At 48.4% G+C, this 18,329-nt stretch overlaps 3 protein-coding genes across 9 annotated transcripts; 1 reads left to right on the plus strand and 2 right to left on the minus strand.

Annotated features, from left to right (window-relative positions):
- The first annotated feature begins 1,401 nt into the window (after positions 1–1,401).
- Positions 1,402–2,121, plus strand: zgc:85858 (uncharacterized protein LOC405879 homolog). Its single transcript, XM_049761940.2, has 3 exons — positions 1,402–1,621; positions 1,751–1,826; positions 1,892–2,121. Exons 1-3 carry the CDS (start codon positions 1,538–1,540, stop codon positions 1,930–1,932), a joined length of 201 nt encoding a protein of 66 aa, XP_049617897.1. The 5' UTR covers positions 1,402–1,537; the 3' UTR covers positions 1,933–2,121.
- Positions 1,971–10,981, minus strand: camta2 (calmodulin binding transcription activator 2). 6 transcript variants are annotated; one of them, XM_049760214.1, is made up of 26 exons: positions 10,887–10,981; positions 10,306–10,400; positions 10,137–10,225; positions 9,520–9,587; positions 9,325–9,460; positions 9,186–9,257; positions 8,965–9,112; positions 8,763–8,891; positions 8,295–8,478; positions 7,301–8,039; positions 6,653–7,114; positions 6,319–6,445; positions 6,102–6,236; positions 5,570–5,760; positions 5,328–5,509; positions 5,166–5,244; positions 4,887–5,094; positions 4,678–4,812; positions 4,128–4,282; positions 3,879–4,051; positions 3,563–3,767; positions 3,421–3,492; positions 3,223–3,243; positions 2,617–2,813; positions 2,465–2,539; positions 1,971–2,407 (listed from the first exon to the last, which is right to left on the minus strand). In XM_049760214.1, exons 2-26 carry the CDS (start codon positions 10,340–10,342, stop codon positions 2,353–2,355), a joined length of 4,074 nt encoding a protein of 1,357 aa, XP_049616171.1. In that variant the 5' UTR covers positions 10,343–10,400; positions 10,887–10,981; the 3' UTR covers positions 1,971–2,352. The 6 variants fall into 6 exon arrangements, with proteins under 6 accessions (XP_049616171.1, XP_049616182.1, XP_049616181.1 ...); XM_049760225.2 differs by having other exon boundaries at positions 4,131–4,258; positions 10,887–10,980; XM_049760224.2 differs by having other exon boundaries at positions 4,128–4,258; positions 10,887–10,980.
- A 749-nt stretch (positions 10,982–11,730) lies between these two features.
- On the minus strand, positions 11,731–17,996 carry plod3 (procollagen-lysine, 2-oxoglutarate 5-dioxygenase 3). Of its 2 annotated transcripts, none has more exons than XM_049760840.2 (19): positions 17,790–17,996; positions 16,278–16,369; positions 16,086–16,222; positions 15,854–16,017; positions 15,346–15,458; positions 15,203–15,266; positions 15,020–15,117; positions 14,790–14,885; positions 14,584–14,715; positions 14,394–14,515; positions 14,217–14,321; positions 14,001–14,126; positions 13,782–13,923; positions 13,581–13,694; positions 13,421–13,492; positions 13,043–13,147; positions 12,791–12,937; positions 12,462–12,587; positions 11,731–12,383 (listed from the first exon to the last, which is right to left on the minus strand). In XM_049760840.2, the coding sequence occupies exons 1-19, from the start codon at positions 17,911–17,913 to the stop codon at positions 12,228–12,230; spliced, it is 2,235 nt and encodes a 744-aa protein (XP_049616797.1). In that variant the 5' UTR covers positions 17,914–17,996; the 3' UTR covers positions 11,731–12,227. The 2 variants fall into 2 exon arrangements, with proteins under 2 accessions (XP_049616797.1, XP_049616789.1); XM_049760832.2 differs by having other exon boundaries at positions 14,784–14,885; positions 17,790–17,995.
- Between the last annotated feature and the right edge of the window lie 333 nt (positions 17,997–18,329).

The raw sequence follows: 18,329 nt of genomic DNA on the forward strand, positions 1-18,329 counted from the left end.
AGCGAGCAGTCCAGGGTGTGCCCCGCCCCTTGCAGAAGAAGATGGATGAATGTAATCATGTCCAGGTGACTTCCCATCAAAGCCTAAATCCTGCTTCAACACTCCCAATCACCACTTGCAGACTTTCAGATTGTGAGTGTGCGTGAGAGAGAGACTTAGTCACCACGGCGACCCTAGCGCCAGGCATGCGTGACATCACGCCACCCAATCGCTATAAAAGGCCGGCCGGGACCTCGATCCTCAGACGCGTCCCGGCTGGGAGTTACGTTTTTTATTTTTACTCAGAGAGGATTTTCTATTGATTAGTTATTGACAACCGACTCGAGATTGGTCGGGATTTGGGGACACGTATCGAAACGAAAACGAGTGTCAGCTTCTGACCAATCACAGTGCAGCGTTACTGACCTGAGTATGGATGCTTCAGCCGTTTCCTTTCTCTCCTTCCTGGTCCTTATCTTCATCTTCACCGCCGAGTCCAGGACGGCACCTCAGAGGCAGGATGTCAAGGTCGGTCCGGTCCGGGTTCACATCGTCTTCCATCACCTACCCATAAAGAGTTTTAGTCTTCATGTCATGACTTCATCTTTCAACTATTATGTGGAAAATGATCACTTACAAAGAAATTAATCAATCAATCCAAACTGCATGACAGGCCATGACCGCACTGTTTGGATCGCGGCTCTCTTCTCTCCTCATGGCTACTCCGCTCCCATTCGAGGGCTCTGCACAAGGCCCGGTGGTCCCCCCAAAACAGGAGGAGGCTGTGGGTGCACGCTTACTCGTCGACGTCCTGCGGCGGCACGCCAAGATCAGGCGACGCGGTGGGAAGTGGACGTCGCTTGGAGGACGAGGATGCTTCGGTTTGAAGATGGATCGCATCGGCGCAGTTAGTGGACTGGGATGCTGAACTCTGACATGCTACCTCTGACCCCTGGCAAAAGCTGCTAGAAGACTGTCTGTGTAACAAGACAAGCATGTGTTAAACATGTACATTTGTTTGTTGACAAGTTGTTGTTCCGTGACAACATTCCATTTACAAGTGTGTATGTGTACCTGGATTAAAGAAGAGAAAGTTAATTTCTTGTTTGTTCATTTAATTTATCACCTGCTTGTATACACTAGCTTTTGCAAATTATCTTACACGCACACACACACACCCTTGGCACATCCTCATATGGACTCAAATATTGTGTGAACAGAAGACTGACACACATTTTTTTTTAAATTGTGCGCTATAGATTTTTCTACGCGTTCTAATTTATTAACTATGATGATTCCCAAAAATATTCCACCAATTGCGAAACCTAACCATCAATTTATAAAAACTAATCTGGTCGGGGTTATCAAGACAACCCACCAGGTGGCGGTGTAAACACCTAAAACGCGTTAGTGCCGCGAAGAAGCCTTAATACGTCACGTGACGGGCTGGCATCAGTCTGGCTATTGCTAACAGTTAGCATCGGACGCGAGGGGCAGCGGCTCTTTTCTCGGCACCAATCCGCGTCGTCGCCCTCCCGTCCCGGTCTCACCCGCAACCATGTCGGCGGTGCAACGAATGAAGGTGGCGAACGAGCGGCACAGCAAAACCATCACGCAGCGGGGACACGTCCAAAAAACCTCGGTTGGTACCCACAGCTAAGCTACACAGCTAACTGGGCTAACTGTCTTTTCATCTCGGTGCTGAAAACGTCATTTATGGTAAGGACTTGCGTCCGCCCCGAAATGACCGCGGGACTTTTTCCTCTTGCAGCGACCGGTCAATGAAGAAAAGTCACCTGTAGGTCCGTGGCTTCTGGCGCTTTTCGTCTTTGTGGTTTGTGGATCAGGTGAGTTAGATTACTCATCACTTCGTCTTCCACTATAACGCGTGTTGTCGTTTCGTGTGTTGCAGCCATCTTCCAGATCATCCAGAGTATCAGACAGGGCATGTGATGAGCTGTTCCCCGTCCCATGTTGACACATACACACTGTTCTCGTTTAGTCATTGTTTAGTTGTTTTTCATTGTTGATCAAACTGTTTGTTTTTTTACACGTACACTCAAAGCATGTGAACCACACATCTCACGATGCTTTGCTTGATTGATGTTCAAAGCGTGTGTGAATTAAAGGTGATATTTTCTCTACACGTCTCCTTTGTTGATGGCATCATGCAAAACAAGCCAGACTGCGGCCTCTAAATCACAGTTCAGTTCATTAAGACTCACTTGCAGTCATAAATAACAATATTTCAAAAGTCCCGTGTATTATGTATGGATACATGCGTACCAACATGTCAATAAGAACAGAGATGGACATTTGCCACCATGCGCTCCCTGCTGGGAACTACATTCATCAGGATGTCGAGCGATGGATTTACGTGGTCAGGCCTCGTCTCTCCAGCTCCCGGTTCTGCTTCAGCTCCTTGATCCTGCGCCAACATGAGTGTCAAATCCGTGGCTTGTCATATGGCGTGTGTGTGTCTTACCGGTGCCTGCAGCGTCTCAGGAACCTCATGATCTTCCGTGCAGCCTGGTCCTGTTTCTTGGTCAGGAAGGTCCCCCTGGTGGACATAGAAAGCTGATAACACTGGATAGGCCCAGTTGACACACACATGATGGCATTTGTCCACATGTTTACTTGAGTTTGGGGGTGTGGCCTGTGCAGCCGCCGCCCGGGCCCTGTTTGAGCCTCTCGTACTCCTTGTAGCTGCGGTAGTACTGCTGGATGAGCACGGCCGCACGTCGACTCTGCTGGAAGCGCTTCTGCTCGTAGTATGAGCGAAACTTGGACTGGATCAGGATGGCCGCCTGGGTCATCTTCTTGTAGAGGGCGTACTGGGGAGGTGGGGCCAAAACAAGAAAAGTGTTAGGGGGATAACCTATTTGCTGCCTCAACGGGTGGCGCACAGCAGCATTAATCGCGTAAAGTATTTTCTTCCCAAAATGTGTTGCAGAGGGTGGTGGTAAGGGCTTAACCGGTTTGATTCCCAAACTAGTTACACATGGGAGCATTAGAGGCCAAACTAGTTTGCTGACTAAACGGGTTTCATGTCATAGCAAGTTTCACATGGGTAGGGTTTAAGGGCTTAACTTTTCTGCCATTACGCACTGTAAGTCTTTTCTGTCTAAACGGGTTGTTTTATTCTCAATTGTTCAGTTTCAACGCCCAGTGTGAAATGGGCTTCTCTCACTTACAAACACACACACTGACATACACATCTACATCTACTGGTCACCATATTACCTTGAGAGCTATCCATGTTAGCTAGCCAGAGAGGTACAGAGAGAGAGTAGTAAAGTGTTAGTGAAGATGGAGGACACAAAATAGGACTGAGCAACATGGCCTTACTAAACAAGCCTTCCCAGATTTGTCAGAAGCAGTAATAATATTTGAGTTAAAAAATGGAAAACCCATTTAAAAAAAAAAAAATCACACACGTACCTGTTTATATTTACGGTAGCATCTCTGAATGACGGCGGCGGCCATGTCCTGCTGCTCCTTCAACCTGCGACCCTGCACGTACGCCAACAATCACACGGGCAGTGAGCAGGGTGGCCTAGCAGGGGGCAGGACAAGCGAGTACCTTGTATCTCCGGAAGGCGTTCTGAATGATCCTGGCAGCCTCATAGAGCTCCCTCTGCTCGCCGTCCGTCAGCGTCAGCAGGGCGAAATCGCGCTCCATCCGACCGTTGGCCGACGCGTTCAGAAACTCGGCCCACGCCGCCGAGGAGGGCGGTCGCAGTCTCTGGAGGGCCAAAGCGCTGAGTGGCGAGGGGGGGCAGACCCGCCTACACAGACGGAGACCACGCTTGCAATGCGGACAACTTGTACATTCATTTTTACCTCATGGGGACTTTAAGCCCATCTTTGCGATCAAAGTCTGTGCTAAGGGGGCTTACCTGGGCAGGGACTGTGTATGGGCGTCAATCGTGTCCAGGTAGGTCGCCAGCCAGGTGTCCTGCACATCCCGCCTTTCACGGAGCAGCGACTCGGCCCCCCCAGCAAAGTCCTCGTGTTTGATTCGCTCTGGCGTGGCCTCAATGATTTGCTCCGCCAGCGTTGCCATGTCGACCTGTTGTGCATGAGGCCACGATAAACACGCGTGTCGCCGTGGCAATAGACGGTTGTGGGTCGCGCGGCAGTACTACCACCTCCTCGTCGTCGTCATCCTCGCCCTCATTCTCCACGTTGTCGCTGTAGCTCAGAAACTGCTCTGCCAGGGTGGGTGGCAAGCCGGGGCACGCGGGGCCCTCGCTCGTACACCCGGAGAGGGTCAAAGCTGGAAGTAGCAGAGCAGTGAACACTTCACTGACTCGTGAGTCTTTCTTACTAGTCATTTGCGATATGTATTAGAATTCTGAAAGTATGTGTGCGTCATAGTCAAAAACACAATCAGCTATTTAGAAAGTAGCAATTGGTATGCTTATAAATTGCAAAATGCTGACATTTACAGCAGACGCTTCAGACTTCTGGGGCTGTAGGGGACAAGTAGCTCTCTTGTGGCAAAGTACAAGAAGAACAGTGCTAAACTTAGCGCCTCCCTAACAGAGTTATGACTTCAACAGACTTCCTTGACCAAATCCTCTTTAGACAGTACTTTGGCGCCACCTTGTGGCTTTTCAGGAGCGCACACAAACTGGGAAATGAATCGTGGGTATAAGTGAGCGTTCACTCTGGTGTAGACTCATTAAATGTTACCTGCGTGCGGCTCCTCCACAGGCAAGGAGGATGATGAGGATGAGGAAGGGGATAAGGGAGACGAGGGCGAGGTGTCCATGGGGGCCGCCGAACACTGAGAGGGGGACGAAGGGAGGCTGCTGGAGGAGCTGAGGCCTGCAGGGTCGAGGCAGAGGCCAAAGTGTTAAAAGGCAAAGAGCGGCAGCTTTCATTGTGACAGCGCGTGTCACCTGTGTCCGGGCTGGTGGAGGCAGGCGAGGCGGCAGCGGCGGCGTGCATGTGCAGCTCCTCCAGAGCGGCGGCCAGACCTGTGTGCCCTCGCGAGTGGGCCACGGCCAGCGGGAGGCGGCCCAGCGAGTCCGGGATGCCGAGAGCCACGGCGCTCCAGCCGTACAGGAGCTCGGCCGCTCTCCGATGGCCCAGAGCGCACGCCCACATCTGAAACCACGGCAACATGCCATTTTGACGTGGCGTCTGAGCCGGCAGGCGGAGAACGGAGCGAGTCGTACCAGTGGCGTGCAGGAGAAGTGGTCCACGTTCAGAGGGTCAACTTCCTGTTCCAGGTCCAAACTGTCGCTGTGTACACGCCTGCAAACCACAAAACTTTTTAAAATCATTTTATTGAATCACTGATTAAACATATAGATGTAAAGATAGGAAGGAATTTTTACCTCCAGGTGATGAGCGTGTGTATCAGATGCGTGTAACCCTGCGCGGCGGCCAGATGGAGCAGCGTCATCCCGCGGTGACGCGGCAAGTGCTGAAGCCGCTCCTCGTCACCTCCGCTCCACCGCACCCCTCTCATCATCCTCTCGCACACGCCGATGATCCTCCTCTCGAACCACTGGGACGACTGACACACGAACGTAGTTAGACGACGACGCTGTCACGACTGTGGCTCGGGCCTGCTCACCTGCTCGCGGTCCTCGGGTGTGTGAGGAGGAGGTGGCACGGCGGCAGCCATTTGGTTGCCATGTTGTTGCCGCTGCTGCTGATGTTGTTGATGCTGTTGTTGTCGTTGCGCGACGTCGCGGGCCGCCATGGCCGCCATCCTGCGCTCCATCTGCTCAAGGCGCTCCAAGATGGACACCCTGAATTGATTGTCTGAAGGACAGGAGAAGGAAAAAAAAAACCTCAGCTCTCACTACAATAGAATAAAAATGATGCAACGTATGGGGAGGAATACATTTCAGTAAAACTCAAAATTTGCGTTAAAAATGACAACCACTTCTGAAATTAACAGAAAGACTCAATTAAAATATTCCAGAAGATATAATGAACAAAGACTGCTGGATTTTGAAAACATACGGACACCCTTTATGGCTTATGAAACTCCACTTGGACACGAACATATGTAAACGTTGGGGCTTGCTAATTGTTGAACTTGAGTCATTTTAGATCATTTGTAAAATGTGGAGGATCTATATTAATAACGGATAACACACCATCCAATGAGAGCCAGTCGAGCTGTGAGCTGGGCAGCGAGCTGGCATTCCTAGCGCGGTATTCAAACAGAACCGAGGACGACACGGAGCCCCCGGACTCGACGACCTGAAGACACACCAGACCGGCCTCGTGGGCTGCGGCAAAGAAACCAAGTGATCCAGTTAGACTTGGTGTGTTTGTGTGTGTGTGTGCAGGCATGCGTGTGTGTGTGTGTACCAGGGCAGTAGCAGCGCAGCACGCCAGGCTGGATTAGTGAAGCCGGGACTGCGCTCTGATCAAACACGCACGAGTACCGACCCGTCTGCTCGCTCCATGGTCCTGTGATCAATACTTTCACCCCACCCTACACAATGCACACACAGTGATATTAATGGTGATTTGCAAACATTTGGCGATTTTGGAAAACAATATATGTTCTTAGACCATTTTTTTTTTTTTACTTTTACTTAAGCAAACCCTGGGCAGGAATTAAATAAGAACTTTGAAAGAAAGTGTGAGTACTTTTGCCACCTCTGCACAACTACAGCTGGAGGTGGTGACTGCGGGTTACCTCGGGATACGACCACTCCGGTGAAAAGTCTGTGATGGAAGCGAGCGGCGAGGTAGACGGCAGCGGCTGAGGAAAGGGCAGGAAGGAGGTGGAGGGGGAAGGCTGAGGGGGCACCATGTAGCGAATCCCGGCAGAGAAGACGGCCGGCCCGGGGGCCGCCTCGACGGGGGCGGAGGGAGGCGGCGCCGACTCGGGATTGGTCTCCACCGTGATGAGGTCAGAGATGAGGTCCGGAAACTGGCTGTCGAAGGAGATTTCGAGCTCCTCCGCTTCCTGCTGCGTGTCCATGGGAGGGGGGTCGGCATCGGAGGGTGGGCTGTCGACCTGCTTTGCATGAGACGCCGGGATGGATGTTTCCATGGTGATGTTTTGGGTGGTGGGGGAGACGGGGGGTGCGGGCAGGTGACCGTAAGGCTGCTCCTGTGATGCGACGCCACTTCCTGGCATTGATGATTGGCTGGGCTGCACCACACAGACACGTTGTCATGATTATGCAAAATGGACTCAAATTTGTACTCAGGGGAGGTGAAATAATTATTTTTTTTGTTTACCCCACACAAAAAGTTTTTTGTTTTGCCTCTGACAGTGACATGTTTTGCTTTCTGTTTACTTTGAGCCAAATGACTGAAAAGTCCAATTGGTCCTCACCTGCAGCAGGTTTGACGGATGCGCTAAGATGGGAGCGTCACGTCCCTGCTCCTTCTCCTCGTGGGTACCTCCCACCGTCTCCGCCGGTACCCCCACAGCTCCCAACTCCAGACAGAGCGGTAGGAGGGGCGGGGCCACCGAGGAAGTGGGCGACAAGAGGAAGGAGGGCGGGAGAGAGGACGCGTCCTTCCTGTCCGTCTCGCAGGAGGACGACGAGAGCGACGACGGTGGGGAGATTGACGAGGGCGGGGTGGACGTGGGGGACAGCGCCAGAGAGGAAGGGGAGAGTGGCGATGAGGAGGAGCAGATGATGGGAGGAAGGGGCCCGCCGTACGTCTGGCCTTGCTTGGGGGAATTCAGAAAGGAGTCGGGGTCAAAAGCGGGCGGGAGGAACGGCGGGGGGAGAGAGGGTGAGGAGAAGGATAAGGGAGGGGAGGCGGAAGAGGAGGGAGTGAGGAGCAGGCCTCCTATGACGGGAGAGGGAAGAAGGGTGAGGGAGAGGGTGTGGTGCACAGGGGCGGGTAGGGAGGGGGGTGTGGGGGAGGGCGGGCAGGGCGAGGGAGGCTTGGCATGGGGAGGGAGGGGGGGCGAGAGAAGCAACTGGCTGGAGCGGGTGAGCGCCAGGCTCTCCTTGGGGGCATCCTCCCCACTGCCCCCGGTGATGGCGCCAGTGGTCGCCATGACGATGACGGCGTTGTGCGGCAGCGCCACGGTGGTCAGTGGGGAGGATGTGACCGAGCTGTAAAAACACAGTAAAAGAATCATTTGGGATTCAGCATTCATTTTAATTAGGATTTGAGAGTTTAATATCGTTTGAGATTCAGCATTCATTTGAATTTGAGTGTTTCATTTTTGAATTCTGTTCAATTTGCATTAAAATGGTTTACCAATTACCAGTAGAAACCACATAAGAACAAGCATGCACTGTTAGCTAATTTAAGGGCGTGCAATGAATTCAACTCATACGGCAACATTTCATTTTAGGCTCACTTACGTGGAAGTGGGGCCGGGAGAGGAGGCGGGGCTTCCCTGAGCCTGGAGCTGGGGCAGTTTGGCGTCACCCCCGCCGCCCCCGAGCTCCCCAGTCTCTGAGGAGAGCGGCGAGGATGACGATGGGGGCAATTTGGGAGAGATGATCCGGTGCTTGGTGCTGTTGCAGCTGTGGGGAATGTTTCCTCCTGACACACACACACACACACACACACACACACACACACACACACACACACGCAGGACATTCAAGTAAATGTGTGAACAACACATTTGCCACTTGTCCAACTCTAAATCACGGAATGATTTGTCTAAACAGGTGTCTGCAAGCTTTTGTTTTATTGATGCGATTAATGAATAAATACATTCTAATTCACAATTTTTATATTAATAAAAAAACAATCTAAATTAAGGCAACAACTATAACAGGACTCGATGGATGACATGAATATCTTGGCGGGGGGCGCGTTACCCTGGCTGCCGTTGCAGAGGCACGCGTGTGTGCGCGGCTGCGGTTTGGTTCTCTGGCGCTCCAAGATGAGCTGCACCAGATCCTCGATGCTGAAATCACCGCTCCCGCTGGAGCACTTGATGCTGTGAACTAAAAGACACTTGCGCACTCACACACTGCATTGACGTGTGTGCGTATGTGTACACGCGTGCGAGCGTCTTACACATGGGCTTGAGCTGACCAAGCAAGTCGTCACGGCTCCATTTCACGCTGTCGTGGCGACTGGTCACAGCGCACAGCAGCGGACTGCATTTGCCGGAATCCTCCAAGGAGGGCACATTCAGGTAATGGACCAGCACAATGTCTGGATTCTTTTCAAATATAAAGGTCACAATAAAGGGAGGGAACAATGGCGCTAATGTGGGCGTCTGTCTGTGCATTTACCTGCAGCAGCCAGTAGCAACGCCGGTGGAATGTTGGCACAATGGCGGAATGGACGTAGTTACCGTAGAGACACTGCAAGCGACATGCTCCAGTGAGACAGAGATAATTGTGAGTGAGTTTCGTGGGAGGGGCTGCTCACCTCCATGCCCTGCACCTTCAGCTTCATGTGGTCCTCTCTGGTGTCCTTCCCATCCTTGCGTTTCTTCCAACAGTAGCCATCCTTCCTGTACTTGACCTTCTTCCGGTTGTAGAGGATGATGCTGCCGTTCTTTGGCCTGAAAAAGCGCATAGTGAGCAGAGGCCACCATCTTTGTGTGTGTTTGTGTGTGTATACCTGGTTTTTAGGGTGCAGGAGAGCCACTCGTCATGCTTATCGAAGCTTACCAGATAAGACGCGATCTCCTGCACACATACGCAAAGGCTTTGGCATAAAAACTACATATACTGCATTCCGGAACTTGACTTAATCACAATTATTTTGATAATAATTAAATTACAACTATTCAAACAGTCATTTATTTATTTGGTACAAAAAAAAAAAAAGACTAATTCCTTTGAAACACTAAATCCCTTCGGACCAAACTCAATTTATGAAATCAGTTATTTTAAAATAAAAAGGGTGCAAATATATACATTAAAAAATATGGTTTCTTGTATAAACAGCATAAATAATCATAAGATAACAGTATAAAAAATAATCTAAAGTTGTATAAATTATGCTAAATTGTAATCAAGGAGTGTAAGAATCGCAATTGTAATTGAATTTCGATTAATTGCACAGTCCTACTATTGAATTTTTATATTATGTTTTAAATAATGATTAAAGCTGATGAAGTCAAGTCCCCACTGAAGGGGAGCAAACAGCCATCCCACATCCGACTAACACAGCAGTCCATCTCACAAGTCAAATATTCGTTTGTGCTTGTTAATTTGAACCTGGCACGCACTGACCTCATTAGTGTTCCATCTCAGACGCTCGTTGGGCAGACAGGAGGAGCGAGGGAGGCATTCCAGCAGCTTGTTCCTCTGTGCTTTACTCTCTGACACACACACACAAAATCCATCAGAGCTTGATCTTCCCCATGTCCAGGGTTACCATAGCAACAGAGCTGACACCGACCAGAGTGACCCGTGGAAACCATCTCCTTGTTGCTCATGGCGACGAGCCCATGTAGGGTTGCTCTCACACGACGCACAGCCACCTACACTGACCCACTACACACATACAAACACGCAGGCTGAACTCACAGCGTCCAACTATAGGAAAACACAGTTCCTTGTTGCTTAGCAACCACCGTAAAAAGGAGCACTTGCTTGTGGAGGCCCGAATCAGACCGGGCACTCGCCGAGCTGCTTGCTCCACTTCTGGTGTATCTCTGCCGGCTACAAGCTGTGCCACTCCCGGAGGCTAACTTTTGCTTTGCTTGTTAAAACTATTTAAATAAGTGTTGCCGCTTACATAACACGCTCAATTAAAACAACAGGTTTTGATCCCTGATAAAGTGGTCAAGTGGGAATATTTACCTTTCGCTGTTCGGATAGCCCAGCTGTGCTAGCCATGCTAAAAGCACCGATTTGACGCCGGCGGAAAAAGCTCAGCGGGACTTTACCTCCGAGTGTGGCTGCGCTGCCTGACGCTAAAGCTGGGGACGCGTCACAACAATTGCAGTTCGACACAAACACCTCCACAAACTACTTTACCTTCCGCCTTCTGCCCGGCAGCCATCTTCCTTTCCTCTGACGTCTTTACGCCGAGACCGTAATGCCTAGTAGAGGAATTTTACCGTAATGCCGCCAGAATAGGCGTAAACGTACTGGAACTGGCTTCGGATGGAGAAGCCAAGGATTGCATTTGATTTGATAAGAAAACACACACTTTAAAGTATTGCAATTTGCTAACGCAACCATAACGCGAATATATATATATATATATATATATATATATATATATATATATATATATATATATATATATATATATATATATATATATATATATATATATATTGCGGAGGTAGCAAATCTAGGTCGAGAAAAATACAAAAAAAAAAAAAAAAAAAACAGCCACAGATGCTTCTACTGAACCAGCTGGTAAACGATCTCCTTTAAAAGAAACATCTGCGGATAAAGCCAAACCGTGACGGTTTTGTATTTCTTTCTGGCGTTAGATTTACCACCTTTTGACACAATGTAAAGAATTAAACAGTTTGTGCATTCAAACTGCTGTGCACGACTTGGCCACTAAGCGGCAGTACAATACAGTCATATGGAAAGACGAAGAAGTTTTGCAAGTTTATACAAGCTACCTGTACTTCTACATAATTCACATTTCACAAGTCAGAACAGATTTCAAGGCATTGGTTTGAAAAACAATGACCAGAAAAGCTTTTCTTGTGATTTTGCAGGCAAAAACAGGACAAAAATATCAGTGCTTGAGGATGACAGTTTAAGTTCATAATACGAGCACAAACAATGTAAAAATGGGCCTGTATAGTTTTTGGTATGGTCTTTGTGTTCTTCATAAAAGAAACAGCCAATCCATTCATTGTCATTTTAAGTCTATACTTTATTTGTATAGCACTTATGTTCACACTGTTAAAACAACACAGCTCACATTCTCACTTGTCAGTGGTGCTTGCTCTTGATCCAACATAATTGGTATAAAATCACAAGAGCTTGGAGTTTTGTCTTTTGTCTTAAAATTCTTAAAAGTGTATTCATTCGCTTTTAAATAATTTAAAGCATTTTATACAAAGCCAAGCATGAAGGTGGATCTTTTTGTTCAAATATAAATAGTCCTCGTAAAAGCCCCACTTACATGACCAAGGTAAAAAAGTTAATTCAACACTAAAATCTTTTTTTTCTTTTTGCTTTTTCAAACCTGTCGTAGAAGTCACATGCACACACACAGTGTGTTGGAGTTTCTAGAAAAAGGCACCACTGTGACAAAATGATCCCATTAAAAAAATAGAGAAATCCCTCCAAAATGCTAGAGAAGTGAAATCCTGGAGTTTCTTAAGCAAGTTTCTCCTTTCACGGGACTTAGGGGTCCACAAAGGACACCATGATGTACCTGGTTCCGCTGGTAGTGGGCAGACCTTCGTGGTAATGAGTCAGGCGGCCAGGGTGCATAAAGGACCAGCCCTTTCTGGGCGACTCCACCTTGCAGTCGTAACGCAGGAACCGGCAACCTCCGCCCTGACATGCGAAAACATCTCAGTCAAGCCTTGAGTAGGACGGAAGCTAAACGAATGCTAATAAGGTCAGCGCGAGTACCTGGTAGTCGACGTTCTTGCTGTTGAGGGCGATGTTGATGGTGAACGTGGACGAGTCGTGATGCGGCCGCAAAGATGGCTGCTCGTCGGGACGGTAGCGCACCACGAAATTCATGATAGCCTGAGCCTGCATGTGGCACAAGTGAAAAAGATAAAGGAAATGTTTAAATAATTTGCATGATTGAAAACATCCCCGTCCCTATAAATACTTGTTTCGAGTTTCTGTCTGGCAAAATCCTGACATTGATTCTTTAAATCGAAATGGAAAACCTCAGTGTGGCCACCATCATCCCTGACCTCAACCCTATTGAGAGTTCAGGCAGCTCGTACCTTCGGTGAGTATCCGGGATAGAGTTTTTCCGTGATGGGCGCAATGTACTCTTTAAGGAACTTCAGCCATTCCTTCTCGAATCCGATCTGATTCATGTGGATGTCCACGGTAGGAACGTTTTCGTATCCACCGGCCAGACGCTCGTCCTGCATGACACACACACGCAAACAACCAGCGCCATATATCACCTGCGGACATCTTGTGGGCTCTGGCGCGCGCACGCAGACTAGTGAGGAGAACAGGGTGTCAACCTTGTGCTTTCCCCCGGACCATTCGCCGTGGTCTTCCATGGTCTCCACCAGGTCGTCGCACATTTTTTCAGAGAAGGCCGGGAACCAGTACACATCCGGACACGGCTGTAACGACACCGAGATGGTCCACGGAATAATTTGCTGGGTAGAATAGATTTTAAAATTCAGCTACTGATCAATAAATTGCTGAACTGTTTAGTTACTGACGCTAATGGAATAATGCTAATATGCTATAAATGCAGTAGGGCCTTCAGGTCTGCAGACAGTCAGGTTGCAACCAAGTGGAATAAGCTGCACAATAATAATAATAATAATAATAATAATAATAATAATAATAATAATAATAATAATAATAATAATAACAACAACGATGATAACCTGCTCCACAAATCTTTTGGGGTCCTCAAAAATCTTGGAGTAGTTCTCATTGACATACTTGGCCTTCCAATCCTGCCACAGACACACAAAGATTAATGACAAATATACAACGAGCAGACCAAATATTGCATGTTGAGGTGTTTTTGTGTGTTGGGAGCACCAGAGGGTTGTCAAAGATCTGCCACATGTCCGGGTGCAGCCTGGACGTGTTATAGTTGTTGGACGACACCAGACGGCCAAAGTCGTCGCGGTTGGACACGAACATGAACACTCCCTGGTGATTGAGAAGGAAATACAAGGTGGGGTCACTTTACAGAATTTCTTCCCCCCCACCTGCAATGACTGCGGCGAAGAAAGCTACCTGCTCTCGGACCCTCCGACAGAACGCCATGTCCGGGTCTAAGTTCGGGTCCACGTACAGGTTAATCTTGGCCAGTTTGGAGCGCAGCACGCTGCCTTTGATCAGATAGGCCTGTGACATGTATGGAACGTTCCACAGGCCGCTGCAACAAACACACAAGCGGGGTGAGTCATCGGGTGGTCGGGTCGCTGTGAGAACAAGATAGACGTAGATGCTCACATCCTCTTCCCTTGAACAATCTCGATGTAGTCTTCCGATCTGGAGTAGAAGCCTTCGGCGCTCAGGGCACCCCAGAAGTTGCTCCACAGCTTACCGGGTTTGGACAGCATTGGCGCAATGACAGACCTGGAAAACATTTCAGCATTCGTTCAACGGGAATAAAACAAACGTCTAAGTCAGCGTATCCTGGCTAAAACGAGCCCATTTCATGCTTACTTGTTCTCCTCCATGAGGATCCTCAGGGCGTCGGGGTTGGTCAAGACAACATCCGAGTCGATGCTGAAGTAGTAATCACAACTGGAGTCCTTCCGACACGCATCCCTACAAACACGCATGGCGGCAAGCTCAAGTTGCGGACGCGTCCGAGCTGACCGCGACCGGTCGTGCACTCACACAGCCATCTTGCGAGCACGGTCCTCCTGAAGGTTCTCCTCGGGTCCGACCAGCACGGCGTTGGGGAAAAGAGAACGGTGGCGCTGCCAGAACTTGTGAATGTGCTGCTCGTGGTACACCACCTGCCATTGGACGAGGGGGATGGGTGTTATTAATATTCAGGGAAATGAGTGGTCCAGAGACGACTCACATTGTTGTGGATGAAAAGGTGGATGCGCGATAAAGGGTAGTTGAGTGTGGTCAGCCGCTCCAGGAATTCCTCCATGAAGGGTGTGGCGTGGTGGATGAACACAGCCACGTGCACCAGTGGCATCTCCTGGTCCTGAAACAAAAATATTCTTGAAATGGCCTGCTTGCAGACAAAAAGAGCAGCGGCGACGTCTGACGAACGTCTACTTCATCAAAGAAAATGAGGTCGTCGTCACAGTTGCCGCAGCCCTCCTCGTACGTCCACGCCGTGGGGACGTAATTAGCCAGGTAGTTGAGTTGCAGCTGTAAAGTAAAAGTGAGAATTATGAATTTCCTCCAAAAATGCATCTTGGGTCATTTAGTGACAGGTAGAAGAATGAAATAACATTTTTTGTGAAATTTTGTTTCTGTGGTCCGGAATGTGTTGAGCAGCCTACCTTGGTGGGTCCGTTGCCGTGAATGACGACAGGAAGTGTGTCATAGGCGACGTTCCTCACGCGGACTCTAGCCTTCTCAAACTTCAGGACGACTTCATCTGACAAAAACGACGTCGAGAAGTCCGCAAATCCTTTCAGTAACAGCTCGCTAGCTAATGCAACTAACGACTAGCGGACTCTTACCGACGGCGCCGTTGAGGTTCTGGAAAATTCTGGAGCGGTGGTCCAGCGTCATATTGAATTTGGTCTAAGGGGGGAAAAAAAATGACAGTGACAAGATAGAAAATGCTCATGACGTCAGTGTGGCAGGCCAGATGTCATTTTACCCGCTGCGTCTGATCCAAGTAGATTTTGGTGTAGAAGAGTTGGTCATCGTCATCATCTTTCAACTTCCACTGCTGGACCAGCTCGTTGACTTCGCGCGCGAAGCCTATGAACCCTGACGGACACATGATTAAGTTAATTTTTAGTTCCCACTCGCAGACTAAGTTCTTGACAAAATCAAATATATTAGTTTTCATCCAATCAGATATCAGCCTGTATGTGTTGCCATGTGTTGCTTCAGAATAAGTAGTGCAGATTTCAAATTTATCCTAGAATATCAGCATTTTCTCATCCTCTGATTTCAGTTCGAGCCAAGTTCGAGCAGCAAAAAGAAAAATCCAAAAATGACAGCAAGTCTACACGCAATTGTATCTTTCGCTACTAAGCGGATCTCTTCCAACTCTAGCGATAGTTCAAAGTTTTACATGGTGCGCAAATTATTTTGGTGTGAATTGGTTTTTGTTTCTTGTTATTTGTACACAGTTTGTAGCAGTGTATTGTTAATATTACCTCCCGAGTTGAGGTACCGTTTCCCCGAATGCACGGTTGGGTACTTGGGTGCCAGCCTCTGGTCTGGCCAGCAGAAGCCTTCAGCGGAGAACACCACGCGGTGGCCAAACCGGGAGAATTTGTACAGGAGTTCCTCAGGACCCGACGCGAATACAACATCGTAGCTGGAGGTAGAGAGAGCAGGGCGCGCTTGAGAACTGGGCAAATGTCTCAAAACCGGAAGGCGTGTTACCTGTCGACAAACAAGACCACCAGGTCTTCCCGCTGCGATTGTTTGAGCAGCTCCTTTTTCAGCCAGCGCACCTTTTGCCCGCCGCCCACCGTACGAGCAACGTCACCCCCTTTCCATTCTTCCCCCAAGCCCAGAACCTAAAGACCAGCATCGGCGTCACCAACCATCAAATCATCATCGGCACTAGATTACCTTCACAGTGTAGTTAAACTCTCTGGCTGTTCCCATGAAGCGCAGAAAGCCATCTGTCTCCTCTGTTGCAGCTGTGATGACCAGAAGATTCTCTGTACGCAAACAAACACACGCTGGAATTTTCCAAAAGAAGGAATTCAACACTGAGGTGAAAAAAGTGGGGAAGGACAAGTGGCCATGGCCATTTATAAGAGTGCAAAAATTGCAGTCATTTCTATGACAACAGCGTCTTGCTTCCCTCTGGGAAGAGGTACAGGAGCCTGCGCTCCCGCACCACCAGACTCGCCAACAGCTTCTTTCTCCAGGCTGTTAGGGCCCTGAACTCGCTACCCCCTTCTGCGTAGCGTGCGGCACTGTTGCGCTATTTTCTGGAATGTCTGCTGTACGCGCACTTGCTCCTTTTTTTTTTTTTTTTCTCCTCTTATTTATTTATTTGTTGTGTTATTTATTCAATATTTATTCAGCACGCTGTTGTTATACTTGTTTACTTGTTTGTCTGTTGTGGGCCATGTCTTGTCACCGTGGGATAGGGGGGAACGAAATTTCGGTTTCTTTGTGTGTCTTTGGCATGTGGAGAAATTGACAATAAAGCTGATAACACTACAATATAGTTATATACTAGATCTGTGTAATAAAGACGAGGCTGACGTCATGGCGAGTGACACAGATGGTTTTATAAACATGTTATTCATGTAATAGTTGTCCTTAAAGTCAAAATCAAAGTCAGCTTTTATCACTCTATATGTTACGTCAGACCTGTTCTCAGCTCTTTGTTTGTGTTTGTCACGTTAGCATACCTATCGTTTAGCCTGTTGTTGCTATTTAATGAATTGGAGTGACACCGATGGTTTTATAATCATGTTATTCATGTAATAGTTGTCCTTAATCACTCTATATGTTACGTCAGGCCCGTTCTCAGCTCTTTGTTTGTTTGTCACGTTAGCATACCTATCGTTTAGCCTGTTGTTGCTATCGTTTAGCCTGTTGTTGCTCGTTCATGACTGTTTTTGGGGTGGGATTTTGTCGAATAAATTGCCCCCAAAATGCGACTTATACTCCAGAGCGACTTATATATGTTTTTTTTCACTTTTTGGGGCATTTTATGGCTGGTGCGACTTATACTCCGGAGCGACTTATAGTCCGGAAAATACGGTATGTAAACTAAAGTGCAATCTCAATCTGAAGTGAATTTCCCCACCCCAGGGATCAATAAATGTTTTATATTCGGGCCAACACGGTAATCCGGAAATTGTGTGTGCAAATATTAATGTACGGAGTTTTGAGTCTTTAGGAGGGAACACAATCAAGTAGCTGGCTCTATCTGGTTGAGAGGTAGGAGTGACTTCACGAGAGTTGAATTAAGTATAAAACATCAGTAAATAATAGAATTTATAATGACGTAATGTGAACGGAAAGTTAGTAGAAGGCAAGACGCAGAAAAGGCGTGGGCAGACTTGAGCAGAACACGGCGGTTCTCCTGGCCCGCCTGGAGACCCTCCAGAGCGGCCCTACCTGGGGAGAGGCTCCGCGGTTGAGCCCCGGAGGCAGCATGGAGTATGACGCCCAGTGTTAGCAAGCCGAAAAGCCAAGAAGACGTGGCGACGACCATTTGTCGATGTAAACGCTTCCGTTCCATCGCAAATTACTCCTCTTCTCCACTCCACTCTCCTCTCGTCTCCGTTTCGCAGATTTGATGGAATCTTGGCGAAATCTCGCGAGGACACTATTCCCAGTTGGTCGTAAACGTCACTGGGAAGTGATTGGCCCGTCGTTTCAACCAATGAGAACGGCCGTAGTCTTGATTGACGAGACGTTTTACCAATCACAACTAAAACAATGTGATTTTTTTTCGTTGCGTCGTCCTCTAGCCTCAGAAACTTCGTGAAAGTGGATCTCAACTTTGCCTCGTCGTACTTTCACTTTTTACGTTCTCATTGTTCATTTAATGACTGCTCTGACAACTTTAAAACACCATATGAAGTCATGAAAATGCATATTTGCTCGTCTAACAACAAAGTAAATGTAAACGTCAACGGGAAGTGTTGGCCTCCC

The sequence above is a fragment of the Syngnathus scovelli genome, chromosome 1 (assembly GCF_024217435.2).
Source record: "Syngnathus scovelli strain Florida chromosome 1, RoL_Ssco_1.2, whole genome shotgun sequence".
NCBI classification, from domain to species: domain Eukaryota; kingdom Metazoa; phylum Chordata; class Actinopteri; order Syngnathiformes; family Syngnathidae; genus Syngnathus; species Syngnathus scovelli.